We start from the raw sequence: 18884 nt of genomic DNA on the forward strand, positions 1-18884 counted from the left end.
CATTCAGCAGTAATACAGAGGGGTGTACAGCAGTCGCGGCTCGCCACTAGGGGCGCTCGGGCGCCGACCCCCCTGGTGAACCCTGGTTAAAATAGAGAAGACAAGACATTTTTTATTTATTTTTTTTATAGCCCTATAAATAATATAAACATGTTTAAAATTAATAATATTTACTCATTTTAAGTATGTTTGTGTTTCCAATGCACAATATAACGTTAATATATAAAAAAAAAAACGATCGTTTTCCTGAACAGGAAGTGACTCATTGAGCATAGCCGCATTTCTCCTAGCGGCTCCTAGCCGTATTTCTCGCTCGGGCTGGACGCAATAACGCTCTGAGTGCGTCATCGCTGTATCCGTCGCAGCCAATCAGTGCGTAACGCGATGTGCGTTGAAATATGATGTATTATGTTGGAAACCGGGCGCGATTTGAAGCGGTCTAGGTAAGCATCCATAGCAGCGTCAAGAATTTCCGTAGCCGCATTTCGCGGAGACGCTCTCTGATTGGCCGACGTCAGTTTTTTTTTTCGTAGGCGCATTTCGCGGAGACACTCTCTGATTGGCCGACGCCACTTTCTAGGTTTCTATTCTAGCTTATTCTAGGTTGGTAGATAGTTGTGTTGTTGTGAGATGCAGCTATTTGTCTTAGAGCGTGACTGCAAGTTCTTTCGACGGTTAAGCTTAGGCACTCTTTCAAAGTTGGTTAAGGTTAGAGTTTGTCTTAGAGCATGGCGATAGAACACCAGGTAGTTTGCAGGCTGTTCGAGGCGGAAATGGACAAAGACACAGCTCTTCACTCACACAGTACTTGTTGGCTAACAACAAGCTATATATGGATGCAGTGTGGAGGGACATGCATGGACAATGGACATCAACACAGTCTGGACAATGGAGTGGATATACTTTATCAAGCCCTTCTGCCTGCTGTCAACTTAACAACAAGGTAGATTTGCGATATATCTCTCTCGCTCGCTCTCTCTCTCTCTCTCTCTCTCTCTCTCTCTCTCTCTCTCTCTCTCTCTCTCTCTCTCTCTCTCTCGCTCGCTCCCTCGCGCTCTCTCTCTCGCGCTCTCTCTCTTGCGCTCTCTCTCTCTCTCTCTCTCTCTCTCTCTCTCTCTCTCTCTCTCTCTCTCTCTCTCTCTCTGATTGTGTAGGGCATATTAGCTGCATTTGACTGACTGTGCTCATATATTGATTGATGACAATGGTGATAGTTGTACTGTAACTGTACCTACTTAAATATCCGTATGCTTTTGGTTTCACCGATGCTCTCTGACGCACACAGTAGTGTGTGGTTTCGCGATGCGTGCGCACGCGCGTGTTTGTGCAGTGTGGCATTGTGCCTTGGTACATGTACATTTTTGGTATGATCGACCCACCAAGAGAAAAATCCACCAGCCGCCACTGGTGTACAGGTATATTCAGAGTTAAGAGATTTGATAATTGCTGGGTCACTTCTTTCCAGAATATCTTAACTGGTGGGCAGTCCCAGTACATGTGCATAAATGTCCCCTCGTCCCCATTTGTACATAAGGAGCATTTTGGAGTCTTGTTTAAGACCCATTCTGTTCAGTCTTATAGGAGTCAAGTATGTCCTATGAATATAGTTAAGATTGATTTGTTGATGGTCCGGGTTCCTTGATGCAAGTCGAACATTTGCCCAGGCTTCTTGCCAATCAAAATATTTTTCCAGGTCTGGTATATCCCTCCTCCAGACTGAGTTTAGGTGGAGGGTTTCATACGAGGACGTTAGTAATTGATGATAAAAATCTGATACAAAACCTCTCGATGTCTCTCTTTCATAGAAGAATTTGTGGTATCTGTGGTGTACAATTGGTATCCTTAATGGAACACCGTGAGCCTTCAAACATAACAATAACTGTGCGTAAAAATAATATGTGGAACCGGTGAGATACAATTTTTTGTGTATTTCATCATAACTACAAACACCCTGTTTGTTGAAAACATCTCCTAATGTGTGTATGCCTTGCTTTTCCCATCTAGGGAATCTTATAGGTCGTTTTCCAATCAGGAGTGCATTGTTATTGAATAAGGGAGTATGATTATGCCATTTATGTGGGTTAGAATATTTCTTTTGTGTTTCACGCCATATCCGGATCGCATTAGTAATTATGGGGCCAAATTTCAGTTCGCATTGCTTAATTGATAATTTGGTGTATACTATGTCCTGCAGTCTCTGTGGTGCTACTATATTTACTTCTAAATTTCTCCAGGATACAGATGCTTGGGGATCAAACCAGGTTGTCAGTGGTCTTAAAGTGTACGCCTTAAAATAGTGGAAAAAATCTGGAAATGCCATACCTCCGTCGGCTTGTTTCTCTGTGCGGTGTGTCGTGGATGGTTTGTTATTCCAAATAAATTTGTATGCGGAAGAGTGTAATTTTTTCCAGTAACCATCTGGAGGGGGTAACGGTAGCATTGAGCTGATGAAGTTGATTCTAGGTAAGACATCCATCTTAACTATTGAAACCCGTGCCTGTACTGAGTTTTTAAGTTTTGACCACCTGTCAAAGTCGTATTTGATTTTATTTTGGATTTCTATGTAATTGTGCTTCACCGTTTGGCTTATGGTAGGGAATATTTCAACTCCCAAACATCTAAAGTGTTTAACCATTGGTATTTCTTTTGGAAGGCATATATTTTTTGCAGGGGCGTTAAGTGGAAGGAAAGCCGACTTTGGCCAATTTATCTTAAATCCCGATAGGTCGCCAAAGTCATCAATCAACTTGAGAAGATGACGCATTGCGGTGTTAGGGTTTTGCATGAACAGTATTACGTCGTCCGCATATAAACTAATTTTGTGTTGTGTGCCCTTGATTACGATTGGTTCTATGAATTGGGATTGTCTTATATATTGTGCTAAAGGTTCTAATTATAAATCAAATAGTCCGGGACTAAGAGGGCAACCCTGTCTAGAAGAGCGTGATACCGGAAAGATTTCGGAGGTGATTATACCTGTTGTAATCATGGCCGATGGGTCTGATGAAATTCCTGGACCCCCCTCCTAATAAAATACCATAAAATACTTTTTTTTGTCATTTTAATACTTTTTTTTGTCATTTTAATAACAAACTGCTTATACACAGGCATATGCATCACAATTAGACCCACTATGCTTCTTTGACTTGTGCCTTCAATCAACAAATCTCATCTTGCACCATATGTATTTCAAAATGTTTGGCCAATATTCAAATCCTGTATTCATCCTCTCAAATCAGGCCCTAATGGTGAACGGTTTGCATTTATGGAACAAATCAATGCAACAAATTAAACTAAATATGAGACAGGAAATTCGAATCAGTAGCAGAGAGAATCTGTCCTACTCCTAGCTGGGTGTGACGAAGGTTCATTAATGTGAACCTTGGGCTTGCATGTGCGCTGCCAGGCCTGAGATGTCAGGTGTAATGTGCGTGACAGCCATTCTGAAGTCATTGTGTACGTCAAGTCTGTTGCGCGCTTTTGTCTTGATGGCGACAAGTGCACTGAAAGCCGTTTCCGATAGATATGTGGTACTGAACGGGAGTATAATCCTGGTGGTGGCATGCAGTGCGAGCCTCGGAGCAATGATGGGTCCCTTCACTATCCAGAACTTCTTAAATCCGTGCTCCTGTAATGGAGGAATGGATGAAATATTTTTAGGCTAAATGTGTCCAACACTCATGTCCACATTATTATTATTATTATTATTATTATTATTATTATTATTATTATTATTATTATTATTATTATTATTATTATTATTATTATTATTATTATTACAGGGCCTAGCCTACATTAGACGCAGAATAGCCTATACATCCAATACGATATCAACGGTAGAACGGTGACACAGACACAGAGACACAGACACACGCACAGGCACAAACACTCACACAGACACACAGACAGACCACACACACACACATGCACACACGCATTACATACATTATCATACCTGGAAATACTTCTTTGAGACAGAGTCGACCTGGATGTCAGTGAGCTCATCTTCGCAATCAAGGTATTCCACATCCTCAACTTTGGCAATGAAGGGATCCAATACCCACGCTTCCTTGGATAGGTATTCATCTGTGTCAGCGAACCGTGATTTAATCTCTTTTTGCAATGCGATCATATGGCTGGTAAACTCACGACGAAGAGACACGGGAACAGTGTTATCTCTGCATTGCTTCTGCAGTAAGGGGAACTGTTGCAGCTCTCTCCCTTATCCATTTTCCTGACTCTATAATCCAGTTTACGCACGAATGCGTCGAGCGCCTCTTTACATTGCATGATGTTGGCCTCTGCGCCTTGGAGACGCTTGTTCGTTTCATTGTAGAGAGTGAAGATGTCAGCCAGGTATGCAGTTTTGATCCAGAATGACTGTCATTTTCTCTGAAAGCGCTGGGTTATTAGTTTCAAGAAATTCTTCTATTTTCTCTTGTAGTTCCATGAAGCGCACAAGCACTCGGCCCCGTGATAGCCAACGCACCTCTGTGTGCAGCAGGAGCGTTTGGTGTGCCTCATCCTCGCATAACTGCGCAAATAGACGCTTGTTGGTGGGGCGTCCTTTGATGAAATTAACAACTTTGACTACAGTTGCGAGTGTTTCACTGAGGTCGTCAGACAGTTTTTTGCTGGCCAGTGCCTGGCGATGGATCATACAGTGAAATATTATGCAGTGGGGGGCCTTCTGTTTCAAGCAACTGTTAAATCCCTTGTTTTTTCCCATCATTGAGGCAGCTCCATCGGAACAGCATGCAACTAAATTCTCATAAGAGAGGTTTTGGGACATGAAGTAAGAATCCACTGCAGTAAAAATATCCTCACTTCGAGTGGTGGTAGTAAGGTTGACTGACATGAGAATGTCCTGCTTCAGATCCTCATTTTCGATATACTGCACATAAACGATGAGCACAGCCTCGTCTGCGACAGTTGTAGTTTCATCAAGTTGTATGGCAAATGGACCCTTTCTAAGCTTTTCTGACAGCTGCTGCTCGCAATCACCTGACATCTTATCAATTCGGTCTTTCACTACATTGTTCGAGAGTGGTACTGATTTTAGTTTATCCGCCACCTGTGGGCCGCACAGTTTCTCAACCATTTTGATACAGGCTGGTTTGATGAGCTGCTCGCCAATATTGTGCGGTTTCTTTACTTTTGCAATTAAAAGCGAACACTCAAAGGAGGCTTTGGTAGCCTTCTGTAAATCACTGCCACCCCTGCTCCACGCTACTCTAACATCAACAGGCTTGTTCGCCTTGAGAGACTGTTCTTTCCTCAGAAAAAAGTCTGCGTCCTTCCCAACTGTTTCTGGGTGCTTAGACGCCTGATGTCTTTTCAGCTTGCTGGGCTTCAGGCTCGAGTTTGCCAACTTTTCTCCACAAATCACACACTCAGGTCGTTTGTCTGGTCCCTCAGTGAAGCCCATGGTGATGTAATTATCGCGATTGCTGTAGGTCCTAACCTTTTTTGCAGATGAGCTGCCGTCATCTCCTTTTCGTTTGTCACACATGTTCGCCTCTGGCGGCTGACTGCAGCGTGCTACGGAAAGTGATACAGTCAACTGATTCGCGTACTGTTAACGTTCAAAAATCATGTCTAGATGTTTATTTATTTATCTTTATTTTTTATTGTAGTGGAGAGACTATTCATGCTTCTGATGATACAAATATGCTAATTAAATATTTCTCTGAAAGAAAAAAAAATTACAGAAAAACTGGTGAAAATAGACCTCAAATCATCTGCGGTCTGGCGGACCCCCTGCTCTCCCTGGCGGACCCCAGGTTGGGAATCACTGCCTTAGAGTACAGTTTGATATCGGTTCCGAGGAGGCTTAAGGGTCTATAACTACCGCACTCGGTGGGGTCTTTGTCTTTTTTAAGGAGGACTGTTATGAGTGCAATATTGTCGTTCTTATGGAAGTTCCCCTCCTTGACTGAGTATAAAATCATATTAAGTAATAGGGGTCCAATTATGTCCCAGCATGAGAGGTACATTTCTGGTGGGATACCGTCTCTTCCAGGAGCCCTACCACTTTGCATTTCGGATATGGCCTTCCTGAGTTCCTCTAGTGTGATAGGTGTTTCTAACTGTTTAGCGTCATCCTCCGAAAGTTTGGGGAGGTTAATTTGATTAAGATATGTGTCCATTTTGTTTTGATCGAAGGTCGTTTCTGATTCATACAAGTTGGAGTAGAACTCTTTGAATGTCGTGTTTATTTTTTTAGTGTCTGTTACAGGTCCTTGTTGTGCTTTAATGGTAGTTATATCTGCAAATTTTGCGTTACCTCTTAATCGCATAGCTAGTAGGTGACTTGGATTGGAACCTTGAGAGTAATACTGTTGTCTTGTGCTACGTATTTGTACTTCAGATTGTTGTTTATAAATGGCGTTAATCTCTGTTTTTAGTACATTAACTTGAGATTCCAGTCGAACCGAGTTGTTGTATTGTAAAGAAGTAAATAACGTAGAGTAAAGCGTTTCCAGTTCTGCCAGTTTTGAGCATCGATTCTTGCGTATTTTGGAGGAAAAGCTATCAGTGAAATCCTTGATCATTCCCTTTACCGACATCCATAATATTCTAGGGTCCGGCACCGATTTCACATTCTCTAGTAGGAATACTGAAAGAGCTTCTTTGAGTTGTGTAATGAATTCCTTGTTATTCAGCAGTATCGTGTTAAATCGCCATCTTGGGGCTCGGGATGACAGTATACCAAATGATCCTTTTAGGTGTAAATAACAGTGATCTGATAATGCATTGGGTACCATCTCCATGTCATAGTTATCAAATAGTCTCGGGGGTGGGAATAAATAATCTATTCTGGAAAGTGTTTTATGTCTTGCTGATCGACAAGAGTACTTCCGGGTCGTGGGGTTGAGTGATCGCCATAGATCATTTACACCTGTATTCTTCGACCAATCCTTTAACGCTTTAGATGCATTTTTTTGTTCGTTGGAAAAGGTGGGATAAGATTTATCCAACCCAGGATCCCAGATGGCATTAAAATCTGCACTAATTATAAATGAGTATTCTGGAAGGTCTAACATTTTTCCGGTAAGTGTAGTGTATAAATTAGCTTCGTATAGATTTGGGGCATATACCGCTACCAACGCTATTTTCCTATTCTTGTGTATAATCTTAGCTATGGTTATCCGACCATCTGCATCAGACCATACTCCCTTCAATTCAATATTCAATTTCCGTTTCACGACTATAGCAACTCCAACATATATGGTAACTCAGAACATTGTACATATGTCTATACCGAACACTGTGACCTCATTTTCTTCTTCTAAATTCATGCTATATTATGTTATTATGTTATTTGATACTATCTTGTCTAGCACAGTCTCTGGAGCGTAACAGTAAGAAGCATTTTGTATGAAAGTATTCTGTACTTCTGTATGACAACTATTAAAGAACTTGAACTCCACAGGTTCTCGTTCCAAAGGAAGAGTGACTAATGTTATGGTACGTGTTATCCGCTAACGTAGCTTTGTCTCCCACTAAAATGTGCGTTTCGCTTAAGAGAGCCACATCAACCTGTTTGTTTTTTATCAATGTGAGCACGCTTTTGCGTTTATGTTGATTATTTATTGTGTTCCAGATCATAATATTCAAACTAGCCATAATCTATACATATTGTTTTGTATTTGTTGGTAATACTTCTGGAGTGCGAATTCACAATGGATTTACATCCCACTGTTGAGGTCCCGTTGAGAGCCGAGCATAAAAACATACATATATACAAATAAACCCCTGATCCCCCCTCCCTTACAGAGCCGTACAAGGTACCTATTTGATACCTCCTTCGCGTACAACTTCTTCCTTTCCTGCACCTCCGGTCAGCCCAGAATGAGCAATTTATCCTAAGCTTTCCTATGTATACCATAGAATCTATACTTTTAATTCTAATTTAATAGAATGTCACCTGTAGCCAAGCCACTCTCCCGTTAATGTAATTAAACAAAATGAAAAATATACCTCAATTAGTATACTCATTTAAACCTCTTTTTTTTCTTCTTTTTTTTAAACCTTCTACTACCATGTATTGGTTAGAACATTTCAGAATAAAGAAATAAAGAATAAGAATTAATGATGTTTAGAATTAGATATCGAAACCCATAAAATCAGGGAATAACTACTTAAATTATTTTTTTTAAATAACTTTGCATGTTTACACATCTAAATGACAAGGAGATTTTTAAATACTTGTATGCAGATCGTCCCCCGTCATGAGTGATCATTAATCTGTTATGGTGGTCGTTGTTCTTCACATCTACTTCATGACCAAGTCTCATACCGTTATTATTTTCCGGGGCCATCATTGAAAAAGGCATTATGTTCCAGAATGCTGTCAGCCGCTCATGACTTGCAGATTGTTGTTATAATGTTCCAGTACATTCTCGTGTCATAGAGCAATAACAGTCCAGTGTATTCCAGTATATTCCATTATAATTCATAGCCTTCGAGTAAAAAAAGAGAATAGAAAATTCTAGAATATTCCAAAATAGTCGGTATCAAATCATGACCTGCATATTACCATGAATCTATATATGGTGTTTAGCGTTTTATATCAAATGACTTATCCCTCAATGTTGTCAAAAGCTTGTATGATGCCGTTTTTGATGTCCATGCAATTGCAAAGTTATCCATGAAAGATGAATCTTGTCATCCACTTTTTATATTCTTCATGTAGTCTTCTGCCGCCTCAAGCGAACGTAGCACGAATCTCTTTCCCTCCCCCTCCACAATGGAAAGAATGGCTGGATACCGTAGGATGGGGTGGAGACCTTTCTCATATAGCCGATGTACTACATCCTTGTAGCGGCCCCGTAGAGTTATGGCATCTTTGCACATGTCCTCATAGAACCACACTTTTTTCCTTTTGTATATCAGTTTTCCCCATTTCTTGCGTGATTCCCTGATAATCATGTCTCTTGTTACAGTTTCCCGTAGACTAGCAATGATCACTCTTTCCTTGTTGTTGTTGTTGTTGTTGTTGTTGTTGTTGTTGTAGTTTACGATGCCAATTCTGTAACGTTTGTCCACTATCGGTTCTGTAGGTAGGATTTCAGGACCTAGAATTTCGACTAGCACTGCAGCAAACTTGGCATCTGTGCAATCGACTGATTCATCCAAACCCACTATACGGAGGTTAAATCTGCGGGCGTGACGTTCGATTTCGAGCAGTTTGACCAAGTTTTCCTCCTTGTTGTCCTGGATCATCTGCCAAAGACGTTTGTCTCCCAGTTGAGTCTCCTTCGATACTACGGCGATAGTCTCAAATAGTTCCTTATTCTTCTCCTCTTGTTTCAGTGAGTATTCGTTCACAGTATTTGCAACCGCCGTTATGCGATCGGATTGTACTACAGCCTGTGCATTGATGTCAACAAGTTTAGCCTCTATAGCTAACTTATATGCGATAGCATTAGCTTCGGCTCTCTCCACAGCTCTAGCTATATTATTAACCTTGTCGGTTAAGATCTTTATCAGAGCTGTCAGCGTTTTGAAATCGGGTGAAGTACTCTCCATGTCTGTCTCGGATGAGGTCATAGGAATGTTGGAATCCATGAGATTGTCGAGCTTTTTATTCTCTATAGCTTCTGCTTTTTCTTTCACAGTGGAGCGTGTCACCGCACCGTCTGCCGTTGGAGTATCTGCTTCACGGCTCTTTGTATTATCTTTCTTTGCTGGCATACTGATTTTCCCTATTGATATAGTTAATTGAAGGTCTTAGTTAATATATACGTCGAGGTTTAAACACATTAGTGTTGTATAAAGTAGGTTTTTAAGCGAAATTAACAAAAACTGGAGCGGAGCTTGTGACAGTGCGACTGTCACATACTGTCGTCAAACCGGAAGTCAAGTCTACATAACTTATAACTACATGGGTGTAATTTGAACAGTAAGAATTCCTCGCCATTATATGAATGGTTTCTATAATCTTTCAGAAATATTCCTGAATGTCTTCTTCTTAGAGATTTGGAGTTTTTTTCCCCAGCGGACATCAGCGATTAGATACTGTGTCTCCAGTGCCTCTCTTATGTGTTCATATACGTTTATTCAGACAGTTCCACATGCACACATTCTGACTTCCTCGATAAATGAAGACTTAGGTGTTCATATACGTTTATTCATTGAAACAGACACAGAATCACTCATCATTTCCAGGGATCATTTCTGTCTTCTGACTGACGGCAGTGACCTTTCTCCTCTGGACCAAAAGGGTAAGTAAGTAAGTAAGTAAACTTTATTTGTATAGCACCTTTCTCAGATAAAATCACAAAGTGCTTCACAGAAGTAAAACATAGCAACATAGAGATGAACGCACTACACATAAAACAATTCTGACACATCGTAAGCATAGGCATAGTTACAATTAAATAACTAAATATGAGTGCAACTAAAAACAAAACAACAATTATAAATAAATAAACAACGTATACAACCAGGAATTATTTAAAAGCCTGTCTGAATAAAAACGTTTTCAACTGTTCCTTAAAAGTGGATAGGGAGTCAAGTGAATGCATAGAAAGGGGGAGGGTGTTCCAAAGGGTAGGGGCCATAAATTGGAAGGACCGGTCACCTTTTGTTATTAACCGGGTCCGTGGGACAACCAGGAGATTTTGGTGGGAGGACCTAAGTGCACGACTGGGGGAGTAGGGGCGCAGTAAATTAAAAATGTACACAGGGGATCTACCTTGGAGGGCTTTAAAACTTAAAACAAGAATTTTAAAATGGACACGATAATTAATGGGGAGCCAATGTAGAGTGGATAAAATAGGGGTGATGTGGGCACGCCTACTTGTCCCAGTTAAAAGCCTTGCCGCTGCGTTTTGAATGATTTGCAAGCGGTTTAGCACAGATTTATCCAGACAGGTAAAAATTTAATTGCAATAGTCCAGGCGTGATGAAATAAAAGCATGGATGATCATTTCCATTTCAGCTCTAGAAACAACAAATCTTAATTTGGCAATGTTTCTGAGCTGATAAAAACATGACCGTGTGAGCTGGTTGACATGGCTGTTAAAAGACAGAGAGTCATCAAAAATTACACCTAAGTTCCTCACATGAGGTTTGACACACTGACCCAAGGGTCCAATAGAATTTTTTATAATGGGGATGATGTGGTCGGGAGCAATAATGAGGGCTTCTGTCTTACTTGCATTAAGCTGAAGGAAATTATCAGCCATCCAGCTCTTGATGGCATCGATGCATTCATTAATAATGCAAAAACGATTACACTCACTGGGCTTAAAAGAACAATACAATTGGATGTCATCCGCATAAAATTGATAAAATATTCCATTAAAACGTTTAATAATCTGGCTTAGGGGAAACATATATAGGGAGAACAGCATTGGCCCTAGCACAGAACCCTGCGGAACCCCACAGGACAGTGGGGTAGAGTCCGACATGAACTGACCCACTGACACAGAAAAGCTTCTATCAGCTAGGTAAGATGAGAACCATCTCAGTGCCGACCCAGAGATCCCAAACACATCATTGAGCCTACGCACCATAACCACATGATCAACTGTGTCAAAGGCTGCGCTGAGGTCCAATAAAACTAATAGTGAGTGAATAAAACTAATAGTGAGTGTTTACCATCATCCGCAGCCATTACAATGTCATTGGTAACCTTAAGAAGGGCTGTTTCGGTGGAATGAAATTTCCGAAAGCCTGATTGGAATGGGTCATGCAGATTATGGGTTTCTAGAACCATGAGAAGCTGCTCAGCCACAATTTTCTCCAGCACCTTGGACAGCAGAGGTAGTTTGGAGATTGGTCTATAATTCTCAGGAAGAGAGGGGTCTAGGTTGCGTTTTCCTTAATGATAAGCAAGCAGTGCAAGAATGCGGAAGCATTCTACCGTAGTGGCGTGCGGTAATGCGCCTTTCATTTTCCGCCGCCCAGCGCCCGTGCGTGCACCGGCGGCGGCGTGCTCGCTCAGGTGCGTGCGTGCGCCGGCGTGCTCGCGCGAGGTGCCCGCGCATGCGCATGAGATCCCGCCTTGGTTCGACACGAGCGGAGCTCAATATATATAAGTCACCGCCCCTTATTCAGTATCTAGAAATAGCTCAATTGGCAAGACTACATGGCTGTGGATCCTATGGCTCGTTTGCTGGCGAGTTCGAATCCCATCGAATATTTTTTTTTTAACGTGATTTTTTTTTTTAGCGTGTATTCTTTCGCCGGTTAAGGTTAGGCATGGTTAAGGTTAAGGTTAAGGTTAGGCATTGTTTCGGAGTTGGTTAAGGTTAGAACGGTTAAGTTTAGGCACTGTTAAGGAGCTGGTTAAGGTTAGAGTTTGTCAAAGAGAATGGCAATATAATTTCTATGGTTAAGGTTAGGCATGGTTAAGGTTAAGGTTAGGCATTGTTTCGGAGTTGGTTAAGGTTAGAACGGTTAAGTTTAGGCGCTGTTAAGGAGCTGGTTAAGGTTAGAGTTTGTCAAAGAGAATGGCAATAGACAGCCTATTTCCGCGCGACAGCTCCCAAAGCGGGCCTGAAAAGAAAGGCGCTTTACCGTAGTGGCGTGCGGTGACGAATGCGGAAGCATTTTTGCACTGCTTGCTTATCATTAAGGTAGACGCGTCTAGGTTAGCCTTTTTTAAAAGAGGTTGAACTATGGCATGTTTAAAAAGGCTAGGTGGAAAGAGGGTGGGGGCGAGCGGGGACCAGAGAGGGGAGCCGTCTCTGTCTGTGTGTGTGTGTGTGTGTGTGTGTGTGTGTGTGTGTGTGTGTGTGTGTGTGTGTGTGTGTGTGTGTGTGTGTGTGTGTGTGTGTGTGTGTGTGTGTGTGTGTGTGTGTGTGTGTGTGTGTGTGTGTGTGTGTGTGTGTGTGTGTGTGTGTGTGTGTGTGTGTGTGTGTGTGTGTGTGTGTCTGTCTCTCTCTCTCTCTCTCTCTCTCTCTCTCTCTCTCTCTCTCTCTCTCTCTCTCTCTCTCTCTCTCTCTCTCTCTCTCTCTCTCTCTCTCTCTCTCTCTCTCTCTCTCTCTCTCTCTTTCTCTCCAGCCGGGAACAGTATGGTACAGCAGGGGACATGATGTCCGGTATCTATACGCTGTGTTTACATAGACCTGGCTGCTCCTTCCTCCCCTTGTGTCCTCTCCGTCCTCTCCTCTCTTCTCCTCCTCTCCTCCCTTCCTTTCATCCATAGGCTGCTATTTATACCCATCCAGCCATTAATCACCAGGGAAAAGACTGGGGACTCTATATGTGTGTGTGTGTGTGTGTGTGTGTGTGTGTGTGTGTGTGTGTGTGTGTGTGTGTGTGTGTGTGTGTGTGTGTGTGTGTGTGTGTGTGTGTGTATGTGTGTGTGTGTGTGTGTGTGTGTGTGTGTGTCTGTGTCTGTGTCTGTGTCTGTGTCTGCTTGTGCGTGTGACATTGTATGTATTTAATGCTCTATCCAATAGCATTTTGTCTCTATCTCCATGTACTCTGAAGTCTTATTATGGTCTGGTGGTTGCCCTTAGAGACCTTGCCTCATTAGAGACCTTGCATCTGAGTGAGAGAGAGGGAGGGGGGGGGGGGGTCATGGAGAAAAGAGGAGAGAGGGGTCTGTGGTGAATCAATAATCCAGTGGGCAGGACATGTGTGTGTGTTAATCAATCACAGCTATTGATCGTCTGCCAGGAGGACGGGACATGCGATCACATACAGTTATTTATCTGGATTCTACCTTGTTGTGTAGGAGTAAGTACTCTTTCTCAGTACTCTTTCTATCTTTACGTCTCCGTGAGACCAGTTCAATAGAGTAAATTCTGTCTTTATTATAATCTCAGAGGACCGTTGATAAATGAAAAATGTAACACAGGCTACGACATAAAACAAGAAAAGTACTCTAATTGATTCATTTAGATTCACGTGTTAATCAAAGATTAGTCTATTTGTCCGGAGGATAGGATGAGATGAAATGAGATGAAATAAGATTAGGTGAAATAAAATTAGATGAGATTAAATTCAAGATTCAAGATTCAAGATTCAAGAGTTTTAATTGTCACGGCATACAGGTATACAATGAAATGCGGCTGGTCTTGCCCGCGACGATGTGCAATACAGTGGTACAACATATAATAGAATCCAATAAAAATACAGTGGTACAACATATTAATAGTATCCAATAAAACAGTGCAATAAACAGGTACATGGTGTGCCATCTCGGTATCTGTACATTAGTATTTACAGAGCATATAGGACATGCTAGTTAGCTTTAGTAGTGCAATACACTGTTCCTGATGTTGTACTACTTTAAGTGGCCTTTCCTCTGGCCATAAGTGTGCGTGTGTGCGGCATGAGTGTTAAAGTGGCTGCTAGTGTGTGAGCGTGCTCAGCGTGCGTGTCGTGTATTGTACTTGTGTGTGGATAGTTCAGTTTCTGTGTCTCTCAATGTTCATTGTTCAAGGCTCTGATGGCCTGGGGGAAGAAGCTTAGCCTAAGCCTCTCCGTCTTAGTCTCTAGAATTCGCAGGCGTCTGCCTGACCTCAGCAGCTGGAACAGGCTGTTATTGGGGTGGTGGGGGTCTTTCATTATCCTGCAGGCTCTGGATTTGCACCTCTTGTTGTATAGAGCCTGCAGGGGAGGTAGCGCAATACCCGTGGTACGCTCGGCTGAGCGCACCACACTCTGTAGGGCCTTCTTGTCCTGTGCCGTGCTGTTCCCATACCAGGCAGTGATGTTTCCGGTCAAGATGCTCTCTACAGCTCCTGAGTAGAAGGACTGGAGTATCTTCCCCGATACTCTGAACTTCCTTAACTGTCTCAGGTGGTAGAGGCGCTGCTTCGCTTTCTTTACTACTGTGCCTATGTGTGTTGACCATGTCAGGTCCTCTGAGATGTGGACCCCCAGGTACTTGAAGCTGCTCACCCTGTCCACGGTAGCCCCGTTAATCCTCAGTGGTGTGTGTGTCTCCCGCTGTCCTCTCCTATAATCCACGATCAGCTCCTTGGTTTTACCAATGTTCAGGAGCAGGCTGTTGTCCTGGCACCAACGTTCCAGTACCTCAACCTCCTCCCGGTAGGCCTTCTCGTCGTTGTCCGAGATCAGCCCCACCACCACCGTGTCGTCGGCGAACTTCACAATGGAGTTGGAGCTGAACTTGGCCACACAGTCGTGTGTGTAGAGTGAGTACAGCAGGGGGCTTAGAACACAGCCCTGGGGGGACCCGATGCTCAGGGTGATGGTGTTGGAGGTCTGACCCCCCACCCTGACCGCCTGGGGTCTTTCACTCAGAAAGTCCAGTACCCAGGCGCTCAGGGCGGAGCTCAGGCCTAGCTCGATCAGCTTGTCCACCAGTCTGGTGGGGACTATGGTGTTGAACGCTGAGCTGTAGTTAATGAACAACAGTCTCACATAGCCCCCCTTCCGACGGTCAAGGTGGGAGAGAGTGCTGTGCAGTACCTGGGAGACCGCGTCATCAGTGGACCTGTTTGTCCTGTATGCAAATTGCATAGGGTCCATATCACTGGGGAGAGAGGCACAAATGTGGTCCTTGACCAGCCTCTCGAAACATTTCATGACCACAGAGGTGAGTGCCACCGGTCTGTAATCATTTGGACATGTTGGGGAGGGTTTCTTCGGTACAGGGATGATGGTAGACATCTTGAAGCAGGCAGGGACTACTGACTCCGCCAGGGATTGATTAAATATGGCGGTGAACACCGGGGCAAGCTGGTTTGCACAGGACTTAAGTATGCGTCCTGTTATACCATCTGGGCCTGCAGCCTTCCTGGTGTTCACCTGCATAAATAACATGAGATGAGATTAAATAACTTGAGATTAAATAAAATTAGATTAAATAACATGAGATTAAATACAATTTGATTAAATAATATGAGATGAGATTAAATAACATGAGAACATTTTGATCATTCGTGTGTCTAAATTGCATTGTCAACACGACTGAGGACTGTGACTGACGGCCTATTTTTCTAAATACACTGTTCTGTCCATTGCAGTAAATTAAGGTGGAGTGTGACGTCCAATGAGGTTAAAGGTGCTGTAAATTGTAAGTGGTATTCTTTTGTTAACACAAGTGGTCTACATATTAAAAGAATAGCTCGACATTCCGACATCCATCACTGATGGTCTCTCAGTCCCTCCTGCTCTGCAGTAAACACAAAATACATAGGCTGGTATCCCGTTCTCACTTTAACCAATCAGGAGAGAGAACTCCACACTGCAAAAATAAGAAATAAAAACTAGTTTTAAGCAAATATGTGCTTGAAACAGGTACAATAATCTGCCAGTGCAGTTAGCAAATAAGTACAAATATCCAGGGTTCTCTCTCCTGATTGGATGAAGTGGGAAGGGATACCAGAACATGTATTTAGTGTTTACTACAGAGTGGAGGGACTGGGAGACCCATGTTACTGACCAGACAATCTATATCAGTGACGGCTGTTAGAATGTAGAGCTATTTAACACTTATCTTAACAATAAAATACCACTTACAGCACCTTTAAAGTTAGGGTTAAGGTGGGGCGTGACGTCCAATGAGCCCTCTGGTGAAGTTTCAACTAGAACTCTCCTTCCCTACTTACTCTCTCTCCCTCTCTCCCTCCCTCCCTCCCTCCCTCCCTCCCTCCCTCCCTCCCTCCCTTCCTCTCCCTTCCTCTCCCTCCCCCCCTCCCTCCCTCCCTCCCTCTCCCTTCCTCTCCCTCCCCCCCTGACAGAAATTCCCTGACGAGGGCCTGGCCAACGTGGTGCGGAACGTCTTCGACTTCGACTCCTACAACAAGGACATCCGCGACGTCCTGATCGGAGCGCTGCACAAACACGGAATTCCCATCGGAGCCAAGCCCAGCTCCGTCGAGCTGGCCAAGGAGTAAGACGCCAGGAGGCTAGGGACTGAGATCAATCACACACACACACACACACACACACATACACACACACACACACACACACACACACACACACACACACACACACACACACACACACACACACACACACACACACACACACACACACACACACACACACCTACACGCATACACACCTACACACCTACACATACACACACACACACACACACATACACATACACATACACACACACGCTAGACCAACACACTGCAGGTCCACACAGCCATTAACAACACACACACACACACACACACACTCACACACACGCTAGACCAACACACTGCATGTCCACACAGCCATTAACAACACATGCCACAGCACGCTAACACACACAACACACACACACACACACACACATAGAGTTACACCACAGTGGCATCAATAGGTTAACACCAAGCGTGGGCCAAATTGTTATAAATGGAGTCAATTACTCTATTCCTCTGATTGATTGATTATGTCTAGCGCAAACACAACCAATTGGATTCCCCCGAAAGTGCAAAACTCTGCCAAAAGCATCCCGCCCCCAACAGGCGGACCAGACCAAAGCAATCGCTCACAGCAATTGAACGGATGTCAATCAATGGCGGGAGCCAGGTCCGGTCACCGCCTCTCGTACCGTTCGGCTAATGAGACGAGAACCCTAGAGGGGGGGTGTGTCCTGGTGTAGTGAGGGGGTGTGTCCTGGTGTAGTCAATGCTGCTAGACGCTAGATTTTCTGCAACTTTTTATATTGTCAACCTTCACTGACCCCTTCCTTCTTTCTCTCCCTCCTTCATTATCCCTTCCTCTTCCTCTCTCTCTCCCTCCCTCCTTCATTTTCTCCCTCTCATTCCCTCCGTCCCTCTCCCTCTCCCCCGCCTCTGCCTTTTGGGTTGATTCCAAGTCTTTTAGAGAGTATAAAAAAAGTCACTTACAAGCACTTGACATGTAGTACCTCATGATGTCGGCTTAACGATTTGAGTCTATTTATAAATCTCTGATGAAGCTCTTAACGGCGACTTGACGTCTATAGCCCCTGTTCGCCGTATATTCCCTGAACTAAAGTTTTGTGGCTTCCAAGAAGTCTCCTCCGCTGCTGGTGCAAAGTGTAAACACACGACATGTTTGTTTAGAGCGTTCCTGTCCCAGTGCATTACCTCAGATCCTCTTTCTCCTGCCGGAGGAAGGTGAGATCGGATCACTTCATCATGTACAGTAATTGTGTTTTAATAAAGGAAAATATTTGTTTCTTCTGTCTCCTGTTGTTTTATTATGACTTTATAATATCATGTATGTGAGTAGAACGATGGTGACGATGGGAAAGAGAAGAAACAAGTATTTTCCTCTAAAACGATTACTAGGGTTGGGTAGTATACCCCTTAGTACTTTTACTCATGTTTTGGAAGTAAGCTACAGTACTTGTACGTTACTTGAGTGTTTTCATTTTTGGGGGAACATTTTTACTTTTTACTCCACTACATTTATCTGAACCCATTTACTTACGTATTACTTTGAAGAAAAAAAGATTTTGCATACAAGACGTGGCAATATTGAAGACGTTGTACTTTCAAATTTTAAAGCCTGCCAACTTCAAGAGGACGTAATGAGAGCCAGCGTAACTGAACAGGTCAACAAGGGGTCACTAGGGTTGGGTACCGTTCACATTTGAACTGGTACCGGTACCAGTTCCTGGAATTCGGTATCAGTACCCAACGGTACCTTTTTCGGTACTTAACTCTCTGTAATAACATCAAAACTCAATTTCACTTGTAAAAAAAATAACTTCTCAATTTGAACATTGTTATTTATTTAGAACATTTTGTTATTTATTGTTGTAACACACCACACAAAATAAATCACGTGATCATGGATTATGTTTTAAAATGTTTAAAGATCAACATTATCTGGCCATCCTCAGTAAATATTATCAAACTCCTCTGACCTCGTCTGGTCTATATATTGTGGAAAATGCTCCCTCTTGTCTAGTATATTACACTCTTATATTAAACATGTAAAGGTACCGAAATCTGGTA

The 18884-nt window shown here is 43.0% G+C and overlaps 1 protein-coding gene across 1 annotated transcript in view; it reads left to right on the top strand.

The window, feature by feature from the left end:
- The window catches only part of vwa8 (von Willebrand factor A domain containing 8), a 238558-nt gene extending 220539 nt beyond the window's left edge, over nt 1-18019 (top strand). The window contains exon 26 of the mRNA XM_084309724.1: nt 16677-18019. Within this exon, the coding sequence (XP_084165850.1) occupies nt 16677-16832 (156 nt within the window). The 3' untranslated portion in view covers nt 16833-18019. The remainder of the gene's footprint in view (nt 1-16676) is intronic.
- The last annotated feature ends 865 nt before the right edge of the window (nt 18020-18884 follow it).

The sequence above is a fragment of the Notolepis coatsorum genome, assembly GCF_963971535.1.
Source record: "Notolepis coatsorum genome assembly, chromosome: 3".
Lineage (NCBI taxonomy): Eukaryota > Metazoa > Chordata > Actinopteri > Aulopiformes > Paralepididae > Notolepis > Notolepis coatsorum.